Raw genomic sequence first — 17,605 nt, 5'->3', positions numbered from 1 at the left:
GTGCATGTATGTGCTGTTTTTCTCACTTTAATAATCACAGGTTAATTTATCATTAATAAATGTTGTGCAAATTTCCCCCTATGGACTGAAAGCCTAACTTTAGCCTATGGAAGAAAGCTGGACAAATCGTATCGTCTGCACAAACTTCATGCTCGATTTTCCCATTTGTGCAGAGCAAGCAGTGCTCACATATCCTAACAGGAATCAGACACCAGGACAGCAGAGAGATGCTAGCGACACTTTGCCCAGTCCTCAACCAGCACAGCTCTCTGGACTCCATATGCAAAGCAACCTTTCATAGAAATAGAAAGGACGGGCAGCACAGCTGGTACAGGCTGCCTGGTGCCCTTTTGCCCGTCACCAGATGCTGTTCTGAAAACAGGTGAGCAGAGTCCTTAGTGTGAGCCATCAGAGCTACCTACACTTTTCTTCTCTGTGAGCCTTTATTCAAAGCCAAGTTTGTTGCTTACTAGCAAAATGCACACACAACTAGAGATGTTTACAAAAACGCATGCAGTAAATTATGTGATTTTTTAAAAGGAATATGCTATTTTTTCTTACTGCTTTTGAAAAATCCAGACACCCCACTCCACGCTCGAAAGTCCCGAGGCCAATAACCTGTAGAGTCATCAGTCTCACTGAGTCCCATACTCTGACATGGGGCTGCAAAGGCTGCGTGTAAAAGACATTGAACAGAAATGGTTACTGAACAGCTAAAGGTGGCTAATGAAGAATTAATCTTGCATCAAGCAGGTACTGACTGGGTTCACACAACACTTACTTATATTCAAGGGTTGAATTTGGTTTGTGCATGGGTAGTCAAGGAAACGTGGGCTGTCCAAACTGAGTGACAATAACAAGCCATAGTATGTTAATCAGTAACAACCTAACAACAAATTATCAGTCCTCTTCATGGGATGTTTGTGGTTAATAAACCATGACTTGTCATCACAGCTGGTTCAGACAGCTTGACACCCGATGTTTCAACAACAACCCATGGTTCAACAAAGACCTAAATTCAATCAATACTCAACTCTGAGGCAAGAGTTGTGTGAAGCCAGTCATTAAATTCTGTTGGAGTGAACATAACCAATTATTAACATGTGAATTAAATACTAACTGAAATTAAGACAAGACATACCCTGCATTTCAGTTCAACTTTAAAGACATCCTGGCACAATATACACTGCTATCCTATATATGTCTACTCAAAAGTAAGGCACACCAAGTTCATAGGGGCCTGAACTGAGGTAACTGGATGTAGGATTGCAACATTAAGAACTCATGTCCAACTATCGTCATACATTTGGGACAGATCGACAGAGGTGCACGGGCACATGAATATGAGCTGAAACTACTTAAAGAAGAAATTAAAAGAAGGTACAACAAAATGGAATACAATACATTTTAAGAGCAATTAAAGTAATTTGACTAAGACAACATACCGGAGAGGGTAGAGGAAACTTACACCTGAGTACCAAAAAATCAGGGCATTTGCTACATGAATACTTGTAATCAGTGGTGGGGATCCAGTGGGCCCACATATCCACAATGTGTTGGCCCCATGGACTCACCATGGCTTACATAACTCACAATGGGCTGTCATGCGGCATAGTGAGTCCCAGTGTCACTACTTCAAGTCATGTGCAGCATCACTCTTCTTCTTAACCCTCCTGTGTAGTCGTACCACCAATATCAACTCTGCAGATACAACCTGGCAATTTAATTTCATTTATTGTATTTCTATATCTCCCAATAGCCAAAGCTCTCTAGGTGGATCACAGCATTTAAGTGCCGCTCATAGCTTGGTTTTAAGAGCTCTGCTTGGTGATAAGCACGTTCCCTTCGCTGGGAGCTTTTTGCAAGAGCTGTTTTGCTAGGCCTTCCTTAGGCCAGTCCAAGTTTCCTTTTTCTTAAGCAGTAAGACCCCCAGCGTGGTGGATACTGTAGTGAGAGTCAGTTCTTCCTTCGGGGACATGAGAGGGAGGCTTGGCTAAGATACACTTTCCCTGCCTTTTGTAGGAAATGCACAATGCACAGTGCAAAATCAGGAGGTGTGCAGAAACACATTCCCCCTGCATAAGGCACTGGAGGTGAGCAGCAATAAACATGAAAGCAAAACCCTCCACAGGAGTTTCTAATTTCCAGAAACACAAGCCAATCCCCGAGTTGGCATCTTTGAAACTTACTCTTCCATCTTTATCCACTCCAGCTAGCTGTCCAGTTGCAATCCTGATTTTGTCTGGATGAACAGCGAGGCTAAAAGAAACCAGAGCAACATGGAAGTCACTGGACTGGGGGACGACATTCATACTTTTATGGAGGCCCCCACAATACCAATGTGGAAGAAGGAAGGGGGTACGGTGTGTGTGCTCCCGCGAGATGGCAGCTTCTCCTGAGCATCGCACTGCCCATGCACAGCCTGGACGACCATGTATCAGTTAAGAGGCAAAGCAGGAGATCCGCATGCTCCTCTATTGCTGCTGAGCCCCACAGTTACTGAACAGGGATAGCCAAGACTTTAAAAAATGCACCTCTTCCCACAAACGGCTGCTTGTAGGGATTTTAGCTGAACCTCATTGGCACCGTCAGGATCTCAAGTAGCTGAATGTATTTGGTTCAGTGTAGCAAGATTTTCTGGTGTGGCAGGCAAAAACCAGCCATCACCCAAGGCATGGGGAAGAATGAACACAGAAAACCTGGTACTGGCAGACTTCGTCTTACCCAGGTGGCTTTCCCCCCTCTGCTAATGCTTGCAGATTGTGGTGGTGGTAGGGAAGTCGTATGCACATCTAGCTTAGGAGAGGGAATATCTGGAACTATTGTATGAAGATAATTAAAAGGACCACTCCCATGGGAGAGGGAGAATACCTTAGTATGGCACTTTGAGTTCAGCAACAGAGAAGATGAATCCTGTCCCCCGATACAAATTCCCTAATAAACCAAATGATTTTATTCAAGATTTATACCTGACTTCATGATTTCTGGCAAAACAAGTGTATGAATAAATGGCAGAGATCAGAAATGAAAAATACCATGGAAATTGCCATAAAATATTAACAAGAGAACACTGAGAACAGCGTTTCGTCACATCATAACAACACCTGAAACATTAATTAAACCCACCATTTAACGCAATCCGTATGTCCCAAGTAGTGGCGCTGAGTCCGCTCTTCATAGTTAAACAGTACTACCACAGATGCTATGAAATATACTATTTCTCCAGTAGGTAGGAGGTAAACATTGGCTCGACAGTCCCTTCCACGATAACCATATCTTTTTTAGAAGAAGACAATGTCAAGGTTTTCACAAATCAGCAAGTATTTTGGAAGGGATCAGCATTTGCAAGGTTCGAACTGTGAAGATGCAGAGTGACAAGAAAGGGCAACTTCCCTTGTATGTTGCTTCTTCCCCCGGGAACTGCACAGCTGCACCTGTTTTCACCTGTGGCAATTTACTTAGCTTCTTTTGGTTACCATGAGAGCCACTTCACTCTGAATCCGAGGGTGGCTAAGGAGGAGGAAGCCTTCTAAGATGCATCCCCACATCAGTGTTGGAAATGCTCTCCCTAGACAGACTCACCTGCCACTTGTGCCAAAGCTTTTTGGCTGCACAAATGCTGCCTTTCACAGAGGCCATTTAAAGACCTCACAGCAAATTATACACAGTGTGAAGCAAGCTGATAGGGAGGCATTCCCCCCCCCCACCCCTTATTATACTGGAAGCCAGGGTCATCCTTTGAGAATCAAGAGAGATAAATGGAACTGGTCCTTCAGACAGTGCTTCATTAAACTATGCAATTTGCTAGTATAAAATTTCACGACAGCTTTACGGGGGAATGAGACCCAGAGGTGAAACCTGTCCAAGGCCACTAATGAAGGCTCCATGTTACCTCCAGGGCCACAAGAGGCACTCTCACTCCTGGGGAGCAAGTGGGAGAATGCTTTGCACCCAGGAACAACTTGTGGGTTTTCCCACAGGCAGCTGTGAGGATGGAATGCTAGGCAGGATGGCCCTTGGCCTGATCCAGCAGAGTTCTTCTTAGGTTCCCAATGTTCTTTTAACACCCTCCCATTCAGACTTCCTTTTATGGAAGTCTGATAACCTATTTTGTCTCTTATCGCAGATGCATTCTTCCTAAGTATTAGGCTCTAACCAGAGATTGTATTAGTTCGCCATGGAATCAGAAGTTGTATTATGCATATTGTTTTGTATTTTGCTATGCTGTTTGTATTGCACTATTGTCCTGTCATTTCATATGTGTTTCTACCTTTTCTATATGGCCCAGAAGACTGTGTAACAGGGACATAAACACTGCAGGGAGTGAAGGTAGCACGGGTGACAGACCTGCCGTGAGTAGGTATATTAATGAGTATAAAGTAAGAGACACTGAGACTACACAGGTAAGTACATGCGTAAAGCCATGTTAGCTTGTAAACCCCCAAATACGACTTCTTCATCAGGTGATGACAGTCACTGCACTACCTTAATCTCTTTTGTAGCCACGGGGCTGCATCAGAGAAGAACCCTTCCTAACTGTTCCATTCCTAAGAGGAAGTGTTTCAATGTCACTTGGCCTTTTAAAAGAAGCGTGTGAAAATCCCTAAACCTCCCACAAAGCAACAAGATAGGCACAAGCAACACCAGAATATTGCAACACTTTTCTGGGATTCTGGGGTGCATGTGTGCAGGGGGAACAGAGAGCATTTTTAAACTAGAGTCTGAAATAATTCTTGTTCAATAGAAACATTAAAAAGAGGCCCACAAAGATATGGCTATGATATGGCCAAGAGCTAACACACTGGTCCCCTGCTTCTGGCACATGGCAATTCCTTCTGGCACCGTTTTCATTTTTGGAGCTAACTGTACAGGCATTCTGGCTAACAATGGTTAGCATCAAGACCTAGGTTCCTTCCATGTTCAGCTCTGAAAATAAAAGGCCTGGAAGAATTTGTAAATGAATACAGAGAAGAAGAAGAAAAGTTAAAGTGCTTCTCATCTTCTAACACAGCCTATTTTATTTTGCAAGAATAATTTTAGTTAGCTTTCCATCCAAAATTCGGGTTGGGAGAAAAAAACAGTGCTATATTTTCAGTGATCCAGATCGGTAAAGGGCAAGGGAAGGGGTGTTAGAACAACTTGTTCCACTTGAAACACAATTTTACTTGAAAACATTGCTGGAAGCAGTATTCCAGAAGGCAAAAAATGAAATCCACTTTGTGTCCAGTAGCTGGAACAGCAAGCAAAAAATTTAGCTGCCTTCTACGCTCTGCAAATCACACTTGTACCAAAAAGTGGTACCAAGAACACTGTCCTCCCTATGATCCGGGTGGGTAAACTTGTTCTAGGAATTCCTGCTAGTATTGTTAGTCTACATTTGCATACATTTCAGTTAATACCACTGAGCTGAGTGTTGCAGATGTCCACTATGGGGTATTGCACACTATATATAATAAACTTTGAAAACATCATTGCTTCATCTGCTACCTCTGTTTGACATCAACCAAAACCTGGGTCCAGGATAGGGGTGTGTGAGAATTTTGCTTTTCCTTGCAAAACATGTGAGCACTACATCCCTGAAGTGCCAATTATGAGCATAAGCATCATGGGTTCACTGTAAAAGTAACATATTGCCAAATGGAGCAGGGGCCAAATTCCTTGGGTCCGTCTCGTTCCTGTTTCCCATTTTGAGAAAATTTGCTAGTTTGTGCAAATGTCTTTCTTGGACTGAACTGCACCACTTTATTCTATGGAGGAAAGTTCCACATCATGTGCTCAGTTTGCTCAAGCTCCCTCTTTGCATGGCACAAGCAATGAATGGGAATTGGGCATGAGGGCCGTGGTGAGATGATGCTTCAAGCCATTGCTTGCTTGCCCACCTGGCTCATAAATTCGAAGACTGCTTTGCCCTTCAGAAACTGGGCTTGTTTGCAGTCTGCACTGAACTTTCCTAGTCAGCCACCATGATAGTATTCATCATCTATATTTTGAATACAAATGCGCGCGCGCACACACACACACACACACACACTATGGCCATGGCAGACTTCTCAGCTGGCTAGGAAATACTGGCGCAAACTGCAAACAAGACCAATGTCTTTCACATTTGTGAGTCAGGAGCCAGGTTCTGACTGATGGGTGTCAAACAAATGTAGCATATTATATTCTTCTAAAAGTTTATCATCTTAATAAAGAACTAGTTATCTGTAATTCCAGCAGCTTACAACAGTTGAAAAGGTAGTATTTTTCCGTGTATAAGATGGTACTTTTTCTTTAAAATATTTACATAAAAATGGAGGGGCTTCTTATACATAGGGGCCCAAGAGGAGCACTGCAGGCACGCAGGGGGGGAGAGAGACGGGTGCGATCGCGGGTGCGATCGGGGGGAGGCGGGCATGAGCGCGATCGGGGGGAGGTGGGCACGATCGGTCGGGACTCTGCTGAGGGAGTGCGCGTGCGGGGAGGCGGTTGAAGTGTGTGCAGCAGCAGCTTGTTCGCTCGGAGATTGGTAAAAAAGTGGGGGGTGTCCTGTACATGGGGGCATCTTATAGTCGGAAAAATACGGTAACTTTAAAAGCAACATTTTCCTCTAAAAGGACAAACTGCTGTGCTGGATCAGTCTGACCTTTTCGTCCAACATTCTGCTGTCAACAGCTATCCCTGGCATGCTTCTTCACTTTGTTTTCTGTGGGAATTTCCTGAATGATTCTCACAGCTCACCATCTTCGCCATCTGCGGCATGTGAAGCCAGTCCGGGATGCTCCTGTACACCTACCTTCTATACACCTAAACTTCAATATCATTTCAAAGCCCAGGTGTGCTACTCTGATGCCTCCCATTTACGTCACAATGGGACACTATTCTCAGGCCAGAAGCCTCGCACTGTTCAGGTGGTACTGTTTGCAAGTTATCATTCACAAGCCCAGCAAGAAAGGTTGCGTGGTAGATAAGGTGTGAACCTGGTCACCCGGGCAGATGAATTTCTTTGGGATAGGGACAAGGAGAGGGCGATCCTATTACTTGTTATATATTCTTAGTCACCCATAAGGTGGATGCTAAGCACTTTTTGCCTGCTCCCTCCAAAGGTAAGGTCTTGAATCAGGTCTTGCCCTGAAGCCAAGATTAATTTGACCAAACTTTGGAGGAAAAGGCTACCCCTCCCCGAGGGTGGTACCCCAGTGAAAACCAACTCCTCACCCATTAGGCCAGAAAAAACGGGATACTTTTTACAGTATTAACTGCCATGTGGGCAGGGCCAATTGTTGTGTCTATGAGTGTGTGCACACACATAGCAAAGAGAACGTGTGGAATGTGTGGGTGGATGCATGTAGGTAAGTTCTGCATGATTCTTTTGCCCCAGTCATGTCTGGCATGCAGCTCTCACATGTTACCAATGGGAGAATATGACCATGGGGATGAAACAAATGAAGCCAACAGGACTAGATGATTTCATCCACCAGGACAATTTTTCATGTTCTGAAACAGAAGAGTAGCCCAGTGCCTAAGAAGTCAGAGAATTCACAGCACTGGAGCAACTGTGGGAAAATATCTGTGCCAAGCTACAAGGCAGGAGAGCTGAGCAGGAGCAGTGCTGGGAAGGAAATGCATAGCCTATAATTTCGTAAACACTGACATATTTTTTTCGTAAGTTGTAGGACTTTTTTTGGATCAGGCTGCATAAAATTATGTACTTTTCATGTCATATGAGAAAACAGGAAATTATATTTTAAAAAGAAAGAAGGGTGGAGAGAAAAACTCTGAAAAGCAAGTATTTTTGTTGAGGGTTTGTGATAAGGATACACCCACTCCAGTTTTAATTTCTCAGGAGGCAGCTCTGCCTTGATTTCGTAATATTTGTCTACGTCGGAAGGAAGAAACATTGTGATGGGTCGTCCCCGCATGAACATCTTGATGTACTCTCCTTCTGTCAAAACAAAAGTTGCAAACAGAATGTAACAGGGTCTGTAGAGAACGGCATGTTGACAATACATTCCATTTTGAGGCTACAAGTGTCATGCAGACCCAGACTTTTAGAACAAAATGCACAACTGGTACTGCACACAGTGAGTGCCGAGGCACTTTGGCTCAGATTCTCCTCTGCTCAGAGCAGCCTGTCCTTTTTTCTAGCTTGGCCACCCACTTGAGGCATAATTCCTGCTATAATATCAAACTAAGTGCTGAATAAATGCAATTCACTCCTTTCTATGGGCTGCTCCTTCCCACTCATCTGTTCGCATAAGCCTCTGTGACCACACTAGAGGTGGGGAACCTCTTTCAACTCAAGGGCCAAATTCAACTGCACAGAACATTAATGTTCCCTTCCTACCAATACTGAAGCCTCATGGTGTTTACTAGCCTTTCGGAATGAGAGGAAGCTATGGTGATTGGTGCTTGGGGGAAAGAGTGTGGCCATTTGGAGGACCAAAGAAGGAGGATTTCGTTCTGGGCCTGAAGTCCCCCACTCCAGGGCCATCACAAAAATGCTAAATGATGTGAGCCAAATCATGAAAATAGGGTTAGAGTTCTGCTCCTGACAAGTCAAAAGCAGAAAAAAGTAGGTGAGCCGAACACCAACAAGTGCTACTCATGTTTAGAAACCAGGAAAACACTAAATGATATGCTCTGCAAAACCAAACCATTTAGGTTCCTATCATGGTCCCCACTGGCAGATCAGCAAAGGGGAAAGTTTCAATGTTTCAGAGAGCTCTGACCTCAGAGTTGTGGATCTGTGCTCCAATCCACCCCCCTGCAGCTGGCACAGAAAGACCTTAGTCAACCGTGTCTATGAGCGTGTAAGAACAACCTCAGAGAAGTGATTTAAGGGCATTCTGGGGTATGGATGGAAGGATACCAATTCTGCCAGGATACGAAGTCTCTTTCTCTCCCTGGCCAAAGCATTTCTGCCCAGACAGATGAAATCGGCCATAAGAACTTAAGAAAAGGCTTGCTGGATCAGACCAAAGGTCTGTCTAGTCCAGCACTCCATACACAGGGTGGCAAACCAGCTGCCAATCGTCATCTGGTTGATTGCAAGTGGGAGGAGTGTAGAGGCAAAGATTGCTTCCATGCACCTTCTGCTTCTGCCCTTAATCCTCCGAGCTTGGAGGCACAATCTCAAAGGTGACGTTCCTTTTTATGAATGTCTAAGGTAGCACCCACTCTCTGCAGTCTTCAGGGTTAGAGGGTTAGAGGGAAAGCAAACCATAGAAAAAACTACTTTTGCTACTGAATAATTCACTGAATACAGAGTTGCTGCTACTGGGATTGCATAAAGCAGATATGCAAATAAGCAATTTATTCGTTCTCCAAATGGTGAGAATTTTTTGAAGCAACTAAGCAAGGAGGATGTTGCAAATTGGGCTGAGACCTCACAATAGGCCACAACTGCCAAACACCTTGCCAGGTGGATAGATCAGTTAGCATTTGCTGGGGTGGGGTGGGGGAATGCAATGGCAACCTTGAAGGACTTAATATGCAAATCCGCTATAACTCCAAGACAGGAACAAAGTTGAAATACCCAGAAGCTATGTGATTTTGCAAAGCTTTCGTAAAGCAGCAGGTCTTCGGATCCACAGGTGCTCTTCCAAGAAGATTACTTCTGCTTGTGCAAAGAGCCCCTCTTCATTTCTGCCGATGCCACTTGCCTGCCATACCCCCTGCTCAAAATCCAGCACTGTCCCAGAAGGTCTCATATTTCTTAAGAACAACTTAGGAGCAAAGTGGGGAAGAACAGGGGAAACCAGTGGGAAGATGGGGCAGGGAGACCCCAGTGTGCCAAGTCAAGAAGTTTAGAAAAGGCAATTTTGAAAACAGAAATTGGAGAATACACTTTCCGTAACATGGTGGCTTAGGGCCAGAAAAAGAACGAGAGGCGGCACTGCGTTGCTGGCGCATGGCTGGACCACTTTTGGGTGCTCTGTGGGAGGCAATGACACCTACGTGCAAGCCCTCGGGGTGCCCACTCCTGCATCAGCAGTTGTCACTAGGAGAACAACTAGTGCAACTAGCACCAGCAACACTTTGTGTAATGGTGAAAGTGCTTGTGAAAGTGTTTCAAACGCTTTGGCATCCGTGAATATGACTCTCCATATCTTGAAAAGAAGGGAGTCAATGTCTGAAAAACAGCAACAGGATAAAAACGCTTTTCATGTGCATTAAAAAATGCAGTCTGAACCGAGACAACTGTATTTCCAGAGACTATAATTAAATTGCCATTTACTCCATTTTCATCCCTCGAACACTGGCTATCCAAAAAGTGTATTGAGAAAGTAAAGTACAAGCTAAGATTGTCTTCCAGCAGGCACCTTGTTTGCCTGCCTGCCTGCCTGTGAGAAGCAACCAGTTTTGAAGGCTGCCAATGTTGTCCTTAGGAAAGAACAGAGAACTCCTAAGAGAACTCAGCGGCGTCATGAGAGAAACTGGAGGTTAAAGCATGGTGCCTGTGTGGAAGTTAAGGTTATAAATAGCGCTGATACAGATACCAAGCATCTCTTGTGTTTCCTCACCCTGAAGAAATAACAATGGGGGGAAAAGAATACCAGCAATGTTTTCTTCTGGTACGCTATGCAAACTTCAGAGAACTCTCTGAATCCATTTTTCAGACATTTTGATTAAAATACCTGTGTAAATAAATTCTGACTAAGTTGTCCAGGGAGGGAGGGAGGGAGGGAGGGGAAACCTCTCACTCCTATCCTTGCTGCTTCTGCTTCTTCATTTTTTCTTCTTTTGGTTTTTGGAAATCCAACACTATAAAATGTTCTCTTTGGTACAGAAGCCCACAGGGCAATTCTAGCATTAATGCAAAACTCTTTTGAAAGTTCTGCAGATAATGGGCAGCATATCAACAAAAGCATTTTCAAACAGAAGATAGTTGCCCTGGGCAAAACTCCTGTAAATACAAGCTAAGAGAAACAGCCGTGTTAACTCCCTTTTAATTTATATTAGCTTAATTACTGTGTTCCAGAACATCAAACTCAGCTTTATTGAATCTCTCCCAAACCGTTTAACAGTTTTTCAGGATACAAACAGATGAGATATTTCATGTGTACCTCAAACATCCTATATCCTCTTGGCTCTTTGCAGTTTTGAGTCCCATAAGAAAAAGTCATTTCTCAGAACAAATGGGAGTACAATTTTTTTTATTAAAGTCCACCAAAAAGCTTAAGAGGAAGGTGAAATGAATAGTTGTGACAAAATATCATCACCCATTTGGTAAAAGTCACAACACCAATATTTCTAATAAGTACTAGCACATTTAAGCTTTCAAAGAGATCCTCAGACAGGCACGCTGTATGGCAAGACTGCACTTATTATAGGATGCTGGAAAAGTAGGCTTTTTATATACATGTCCCCAGCACTCTTCTTCACATGAATACATTACACAGACTGTTTCTATTGATCCTGCCTACCAAAGTGTTTTTAAGCCAACAGTTTAAGTGGAGCAATACAATGAAAACATTTGCATTTTCTTTGCAATATATGGCAGGCAAAACATCTGAAATTTATCATGACACCTTAAAGTGATGATTTGACTATTGTGCAGCGACAGCTTGCAAAGGTCCGCTTGTTGTACTTCAGCACAGAACCAGCATCAAAGGTAGGCTGGCCCTTGCAAAGCAGCCCCTTCCAAAAGGGGGGCCACTGCTGCAAAGAGCCACTTCTACCTCACTGCTTGCCTGCCTCTTGCTAGGGCTCAGAAAAAGGATAGCAGTGAGAAGGAGGAAGCTACATGACACTTCCTGCTTGTGCACTGGCTCTTTGCCTATCAGGCAAGTAATGGCTAGCAATGATGAGAAAATGGATGGCTCAGAATATGGTCTGAAGGCACGTAAGGCATCTACCATGCTGAAGCTAAGCAGGGCTTGGGCTGGCCCGAGCTTGGAGGGGAGACCACCTGGGAACCATCTTGAGCTCCACAGTGAGAGAAAGGTGGGAGAGAGAGGGAGGGAGGGAGGAGAAAGAAAAGGAAGTGGGGGAGGAGCAGTTGAGCAGTGTGGTGATGAAAGCCACTTCCACTGAGCAAGGGGACCTATTGCATAGAAATGTTCTAATAATAATAAAATAATAATAATAATTGCAGGTGTCTTGCCAAGGGCTCTTGCAGATCCTGGAACAAGCACTGGTTTAGTACTGCCACCACTGTTAACTTGAATAGTATGTCATCATACTCTTGGGCATCATAAGTCATGCACTCAGGCCGCTGTCAGGAACAAGCACTCATGCTATACAAAAGTAAAAGGTGGGACCGGCTCGAAGAACAGCTGGGCCGGTGGTGTGGAGCCACTGCACAAAGGCACAGAAACAGTCTTGGCAGGATTAAGGTCACACTTAGTGTCACTTCCACTGGCCCAAGGGAAGACGTCCACGGCTAGCATGTTGATGCACCTGTCTGCTTTTCTCATTGGATGATTTGTGCTTTTATAGCAGTACTCTACTGTTCGGCAGCCTTCTGTCTCTTAGGCTTTCCTTCTAAAGCAGTAACACTTAGGTCTCCTAAATCCCTGGTAGCCACTCAGGGTAGAAACAGCAAATGCAACCCATCAGCTGGCAGGAGGTGATGGGAGCTGTGGTCCAGCACACTGAGAGAGGACCAGGTTGAGGAAGGCTGCCCATCTGGATGCCAATCTTCTCATCAAAGCCACTGACTGCCCAGCTGCTTCCTTCATGCATTTTTAAAGATTATACAAATGTAACATCTGTACCGGCACATAGTGCTCATTTTAGAGTTCCTTAAGAGCTATTTCACATTTGCAGGTAAAGTGCAAGATGTCAAGAAAGCCCTTCTCCCAGGGTCCCTTGTTAGTTGTAAGCATAAAATATCCCCCAGAACAGTATGTGCCGCATACAAAGCGCATTAAGAACGAACCAGCCTTAGGGAGGGGGTGTCCCCGCCATCTCATGAATGCAAATCAGGCTCTTAAACAGGTAATCTGGTGTATCATTCCCACCATTACTGCTAAAGGCATCTGCGTGTAAAGACCTGCTGCCCCTGGCAAAGGCAAAGCTGCACTTCACGTGCAGCCAAGTTAAAAGCAAAGTCCTTAAAATAGGTACTGGCACATAGCCTCATCCTTGAGCTAGAGCCAGACATGGGAGAACATTTATTAAACAGCTAGAACAGATCCTGAAAGTCACGGCATGTTGTTGATGTTAGTTTCAAGGATTTTGTACGCTTTTTAAAAAATGCACGTATGCTGGCCTGTGGCTCTTGCAAGACTTAACACCGTTTAAAGGCAGAATAAAAAGGAAGGGTGAAGGAAGGATGGCCTTGAGGGTAACAAATGGAGCAGACAGCACCACCTTGGAGGAAAAGGTACATTTGCGGGTTCACAACGGCCTGCACTGCATTTGCGCTGTTTTTGTGTCTTTGTTTCAGATTGCATTGCCATTTTACACGGCAACTTCATTTTTGCTTGTGGCTATCCACTTTGAATGCTTTTGGTATATGCTTAAATATATAAATCAGTTGGAAAGCATCCCAAAAAAAACAAGGAGGAGATCGGAGCAGCCAGAAGAAGAAGGCTTTGGACTGGCATAATGTGAAGGGAGCAGGAAGCCCCAGCAAGCTATACATCCTGTCTGTACAACTGTGTGACACTGAACTCCTGCATCTTCCCTTGCAATCAAGTTGTGCGAAGCTGTATGCAGTAAACATAAGTGTAAGCCACCCAAAATACAGTAACGTTGTTACAGATTGTTAATCTGCATTGACCTATATTACATCAAAAAGGCTTGCAAAGCATTCCAGATGACTGTCATCAGATACATGAATATTATCCTTAGCCAGCAGACAAACACATAGAGACGGGCATTGTGTGTGTGAACAGCAGGGTAAATGGTCATGAAATAGAGGACATCATTATTTGTGATAAACCAGTGAAAGCTTCAGTGTGTGAAAAATCCACAGGGACTGTCACAACAGCTAGAACTGGTCATAAACACAGTTGTTCCAGTACTGATAAGTTGATTAGCAGCTGTAATGAGAGAGGAAATCCTTATCCTAATTCAAGCCTAAAAAAGAGAGTCAAACTTCTTGATAAATTCTAATTCAATTGCTTTGCATTGGAGTCTCCCTTTGAAACTCATTTTTGGGAGAAACTCAATTTTAGGAGAACAGCAACTTTCAGGTTGGCAGGAGATGGCTGACCTGAGGGACTGAGTCCTCTCATTATCTTTTATTGCACATATCTGGATACAAAAATAGGCTCTGGGTTTTTGTTATTGGGGACAAGCCAAAGTAATCTTCCGATTCAGACTCTACAGCATCCATCTTTCCAGAAGGCACTGGAACCTTTCACGTCTGCTTTTGGCAAACTGCAGTTATTCTTACCCATGATTTACTACAACAAGCCAACTTTGAATCTTAGTTTATGCGGATGCTTGTTTCAATAAACCACAGTTAAGGTTAACTATAGTTCCAAGTTAGGATGTAACATAAAAGTGCTTTTAATTGAAGAAAGGATGTGATAGCTTCCAATCTCCTCAATGAGGGAGGGAGAAGGATGCAATCCAGAATTCCCCAAGCATGTTCCCATAAGGATAGGTCATTACTTATTATTTCTATATCCAAACACAGCCTATGCAACAGTCCATGCATCTGATGAAATGAACTTTAATCAGCTGTATACTTGTGTTTGTCTTTAAGGTGCCACAAGCAGGCAGGTGCGCACCAGTCAGAGCTGTTTTTCAGACCTGAGTGACTGATATACAACTGGATCCAAAATTGTTTGGCAACTACGCGTTCATATATTAAAATGCCTGATGAGCAATAAAAACTGATAAGACTACCATAAAAGGTTCTAAGAGAGAATAAATGCCAGCGGGGAAAAATACACGCCCAGAGCCTAGCAATTTAACTAAACATATCCTTTCTTTCTGGACATTTTGCCTTTGTAAACTTTTTCAGTTGTTGTAAGACAATAATAGTAGACCCAAAGAGAGGACCAGGAAAATGTAGGTTGTTAAGGTTTGTTACCTGCTGCAGGGGATCCCACCACATGCGAACGCAACAGAAGCTACGTTGATGGCCTACAGTGCACAGGAACACTCCCCTTCAACATGCTCGCAGGACCTACCATTTGAGCAGTGGGGCTCTGGAGGGACCTTCTAAAAATAACCCCAGAAGCCAGCAGAAATCTTGTTCAGATTAGGACAAGTCAGTGGAGCTCCCTTCTGCAAGTTCTGTTGACCTGTTCTCTTTTTTTAAAAACAAGAGCTTCCAGTTGCTAGTTTAGAAATGCCAAGGCCTGTTAAATGAGCAGTGGCTCCCACAAGCACATGGGCACCACACACACTACCCAGTGCACTGAAGAGAAGCAAGGAAATAAATAAGGGCTACTGGCACAGGGCAGAACTGTGATTTGAGCCATATAGTACAGAGAAGATATGCCCACATGTTCTGCCACGGGTAATTCTGCAGACTGGAGATCTATGACAGCATGAAGAATGGGATTTCTTTCTGTGCTCAAAGCCTGCAGTAGCAATGCAGTCGCTATACACACACCATAAACTTGAGCTAACATGCTTGAGGTTTCCACCTTCATGCTTCAATGGTGTCTGCCAATGTCCATCAGTCATTCTCAATATGGAACAATCATTTTTAGCTGACAGTAAGTGTACTTACATTCTATGATACCTTGACAGTATTGTTTTTTCCTCTTTCAGCAAACAGCCACATACAATTTATTGACACAAACAAACTTTACTCTTCTTCTAAAGGGTATCATAAAATGTCATTTTTAAAAGCCTTTCATTTCTGTTTTCAGTTATATGCTGAATGATGGGCAACCCAGAATACTGAGAACAAAAGTGGTATTTTAGCAGGCATTTCAAGACACTGTTAGAAGACCCAGGCAATGTTTCACATAATAGGTGCATTGTGTCCATTCGCAGAAAGGAGAAAAACAACTACTTAACAATTAACACTTGAGATTTTGCGGGAAAGATGTGTCACACTTCTTGAGTATAATACTGTTTTACTTTGGTTAAAAATACAAAAATGAACATGCATTAAGGTTGAATAGGTTGATTCTATGCACTTCAGAAGAATAAAGAACCAAATGATTGGTTTTGTTTTAGATCATTTGACTAGAAAGCAACCAGTTGGCATAGCTTTAATCTTGACCTTGCCTATTCTTTGTTCAGGCTGACATTTTTGCTAGTTATGGGACAGAAATAAAGCACCATACAGGTGTTTTCTGTCCTGGGTGAAGCCCACCACTTCAAACCCAATCAAGTATTTGGAAATAGTAAATATGTATATGGGAAGCAAACTTAGCAATTTTAAAAAATCAGAAATCTATGAATACATGAATGTATATCCATGCGGCTGCTGAACAGATTTCAGTATTCTGTGTCTGGTAGGATTTCAGCCTACTCCAAAACTCCAAATAAGCACTGTGTGCTCCTCAGAGTGCTTGTGCACATGAGCACCCCCAATGGGTTTTTCTTTTTGCGGGGGGGGGGGAGCTTATTACATTTATATGCCACCTTTCCTCCATCATGGAACTGAAGATGGTGGCATCTGTTTCCCAGGTGATCTCCCCATTATGCTCAGGCCAGCCCCAGTCCTGCTTAGCTGCAACACGGTAGATGCTTTATGTTCATTTAACTACTCCGGGCCAGTAATTTAAAAGGTGGAGAGAGATTCAAACTCGCAATGGAGGTGCATGCAAAGTTGCACCCCCAAAGTCATGAATGGGGAAGCTCACATTTGCTTTTAGAAACTGATGCCCATTTCCTGTTTATAAACCTGAAGCCAATAAAAATAATTCTAGCCATGACGTATATTCTGAAGAAATTTCTAACTATTGTATGAAACATATTTAATTCACAAGATGAATTGATTATAGTCATATAAATTGGTTACAGGAATACATTTATTAATCTTAATTACCAAAACTAACACTATAGCCCTGAATAAAATCTATTGAAAAACAAGTATTTCCAATTACCTTGGTTGACAATGACATCTTTGTGTCTAGGGAAAGAAAAGCAAGTTATTATTAATATATATAAATGCTACCTTTAACCACCTAGATCTTTAGGTGCAGAGGTACTGATAACAAAAATATACTATAAACTAAAACACTATGTAAGATAATTGATATCCATTAAAATAATTTTCTGTTCAAACCCACTTTGTAAGCTCTATATATATCTTTTGATTTTTAAAAGCAACTTGGCTTGATAGTAAATCTGAGTCTAGTCTAGAGAAAAAAAATCTTGTTTTCCTTCCACCCCTCGCCCCCGCTCTTCATTCCTTTTCTTTTCCCTTTTTAAATAGCTCCAACACAGAAAGGGACTTTCCCCCAGTGGTTTGAACTGCACTCTTAAAGAGAAGGCAGCTGTTCTTATGTGCTGGCGCATCACTTGTGCATGAACCATTAACTGAGTTTTGGACTAGAGTGAAAGGCTGCACAATTATATAAGACAACATCTAACATGTTGTAAAGGAACATCTGCTTTTTCTTCCACCCTCCTCTTTCTGCACCCTGAAATCCTTCTCTGAGTGCACCCTCTGCAGAAAATTTAATGGATATGGGGGATCACCGGGGTGGGGGGTGGGGAGTCCATTCCGCCAATGGTACCCATCCCTGTGGCAGAC

The 17,605-nt window shown here is 43.2% G+C and overlaps 1 protein-coding gene across 3 annotated transcripts in view; it reads right to left on the bottom strand.

The window, feature by feature from the left end:
• Window positions 1-17,605, bottom strand: part of EML4 (EMAP like 4) — a 180,657-nt gene that overhangs the window by 41,318 nt on the left and 121,734 nt on the right. For all 3 annotated transcript variants that reach the window (XM_044428748.1, XM_044428746.1, XM_044428747.1), the window contains exons 6-10: window positions 16,953-16,978; window positions 7,801-7,924; window positions 3,127-3,276; window positions 2,190-2,259; window positions 562-672 (exon numbers count right to left, since the gene is read on the bottom strand). In XM_044428748.1, coding sequence (XP_044284683.1) covers window positions 562-672; window positions 2,190-2,259; window positions 3,127-3,276; window positions 7,801-7,924; window positions 16,953-16,978 — 481 coding nt within the window. The remainder of the gene's footprint in view (window positions 1-561; window positions 673-2,189; window positions 2,260-3,126; window positions 3,277-7,800; window positions 7,925-16,952; window positions 16,979-17,605) is intronic.

The sequence above is a fragment of the Varanus komodoensis genome, unplaced genomic scaffold (assembly GCF_004798865.1).
Source record: "Varanus komodoensis strain SLA01 unplaced genomic scaffold, ASM479886v1 scaffold2, whole genome shotgun sequence".
In the NCBI taxonomy this organism is placed as follows: Eukaryota; Metazoa; Chordata; class Lepidosauria; order Squamata; family Varanidae; genus Varanus; species Varanus komodoensis.
The sequence above is the reverse complement of the archived record's forward strand: the minus strand, read 5'-3'. Positions and strand labels throughout refer to the sequence as shown.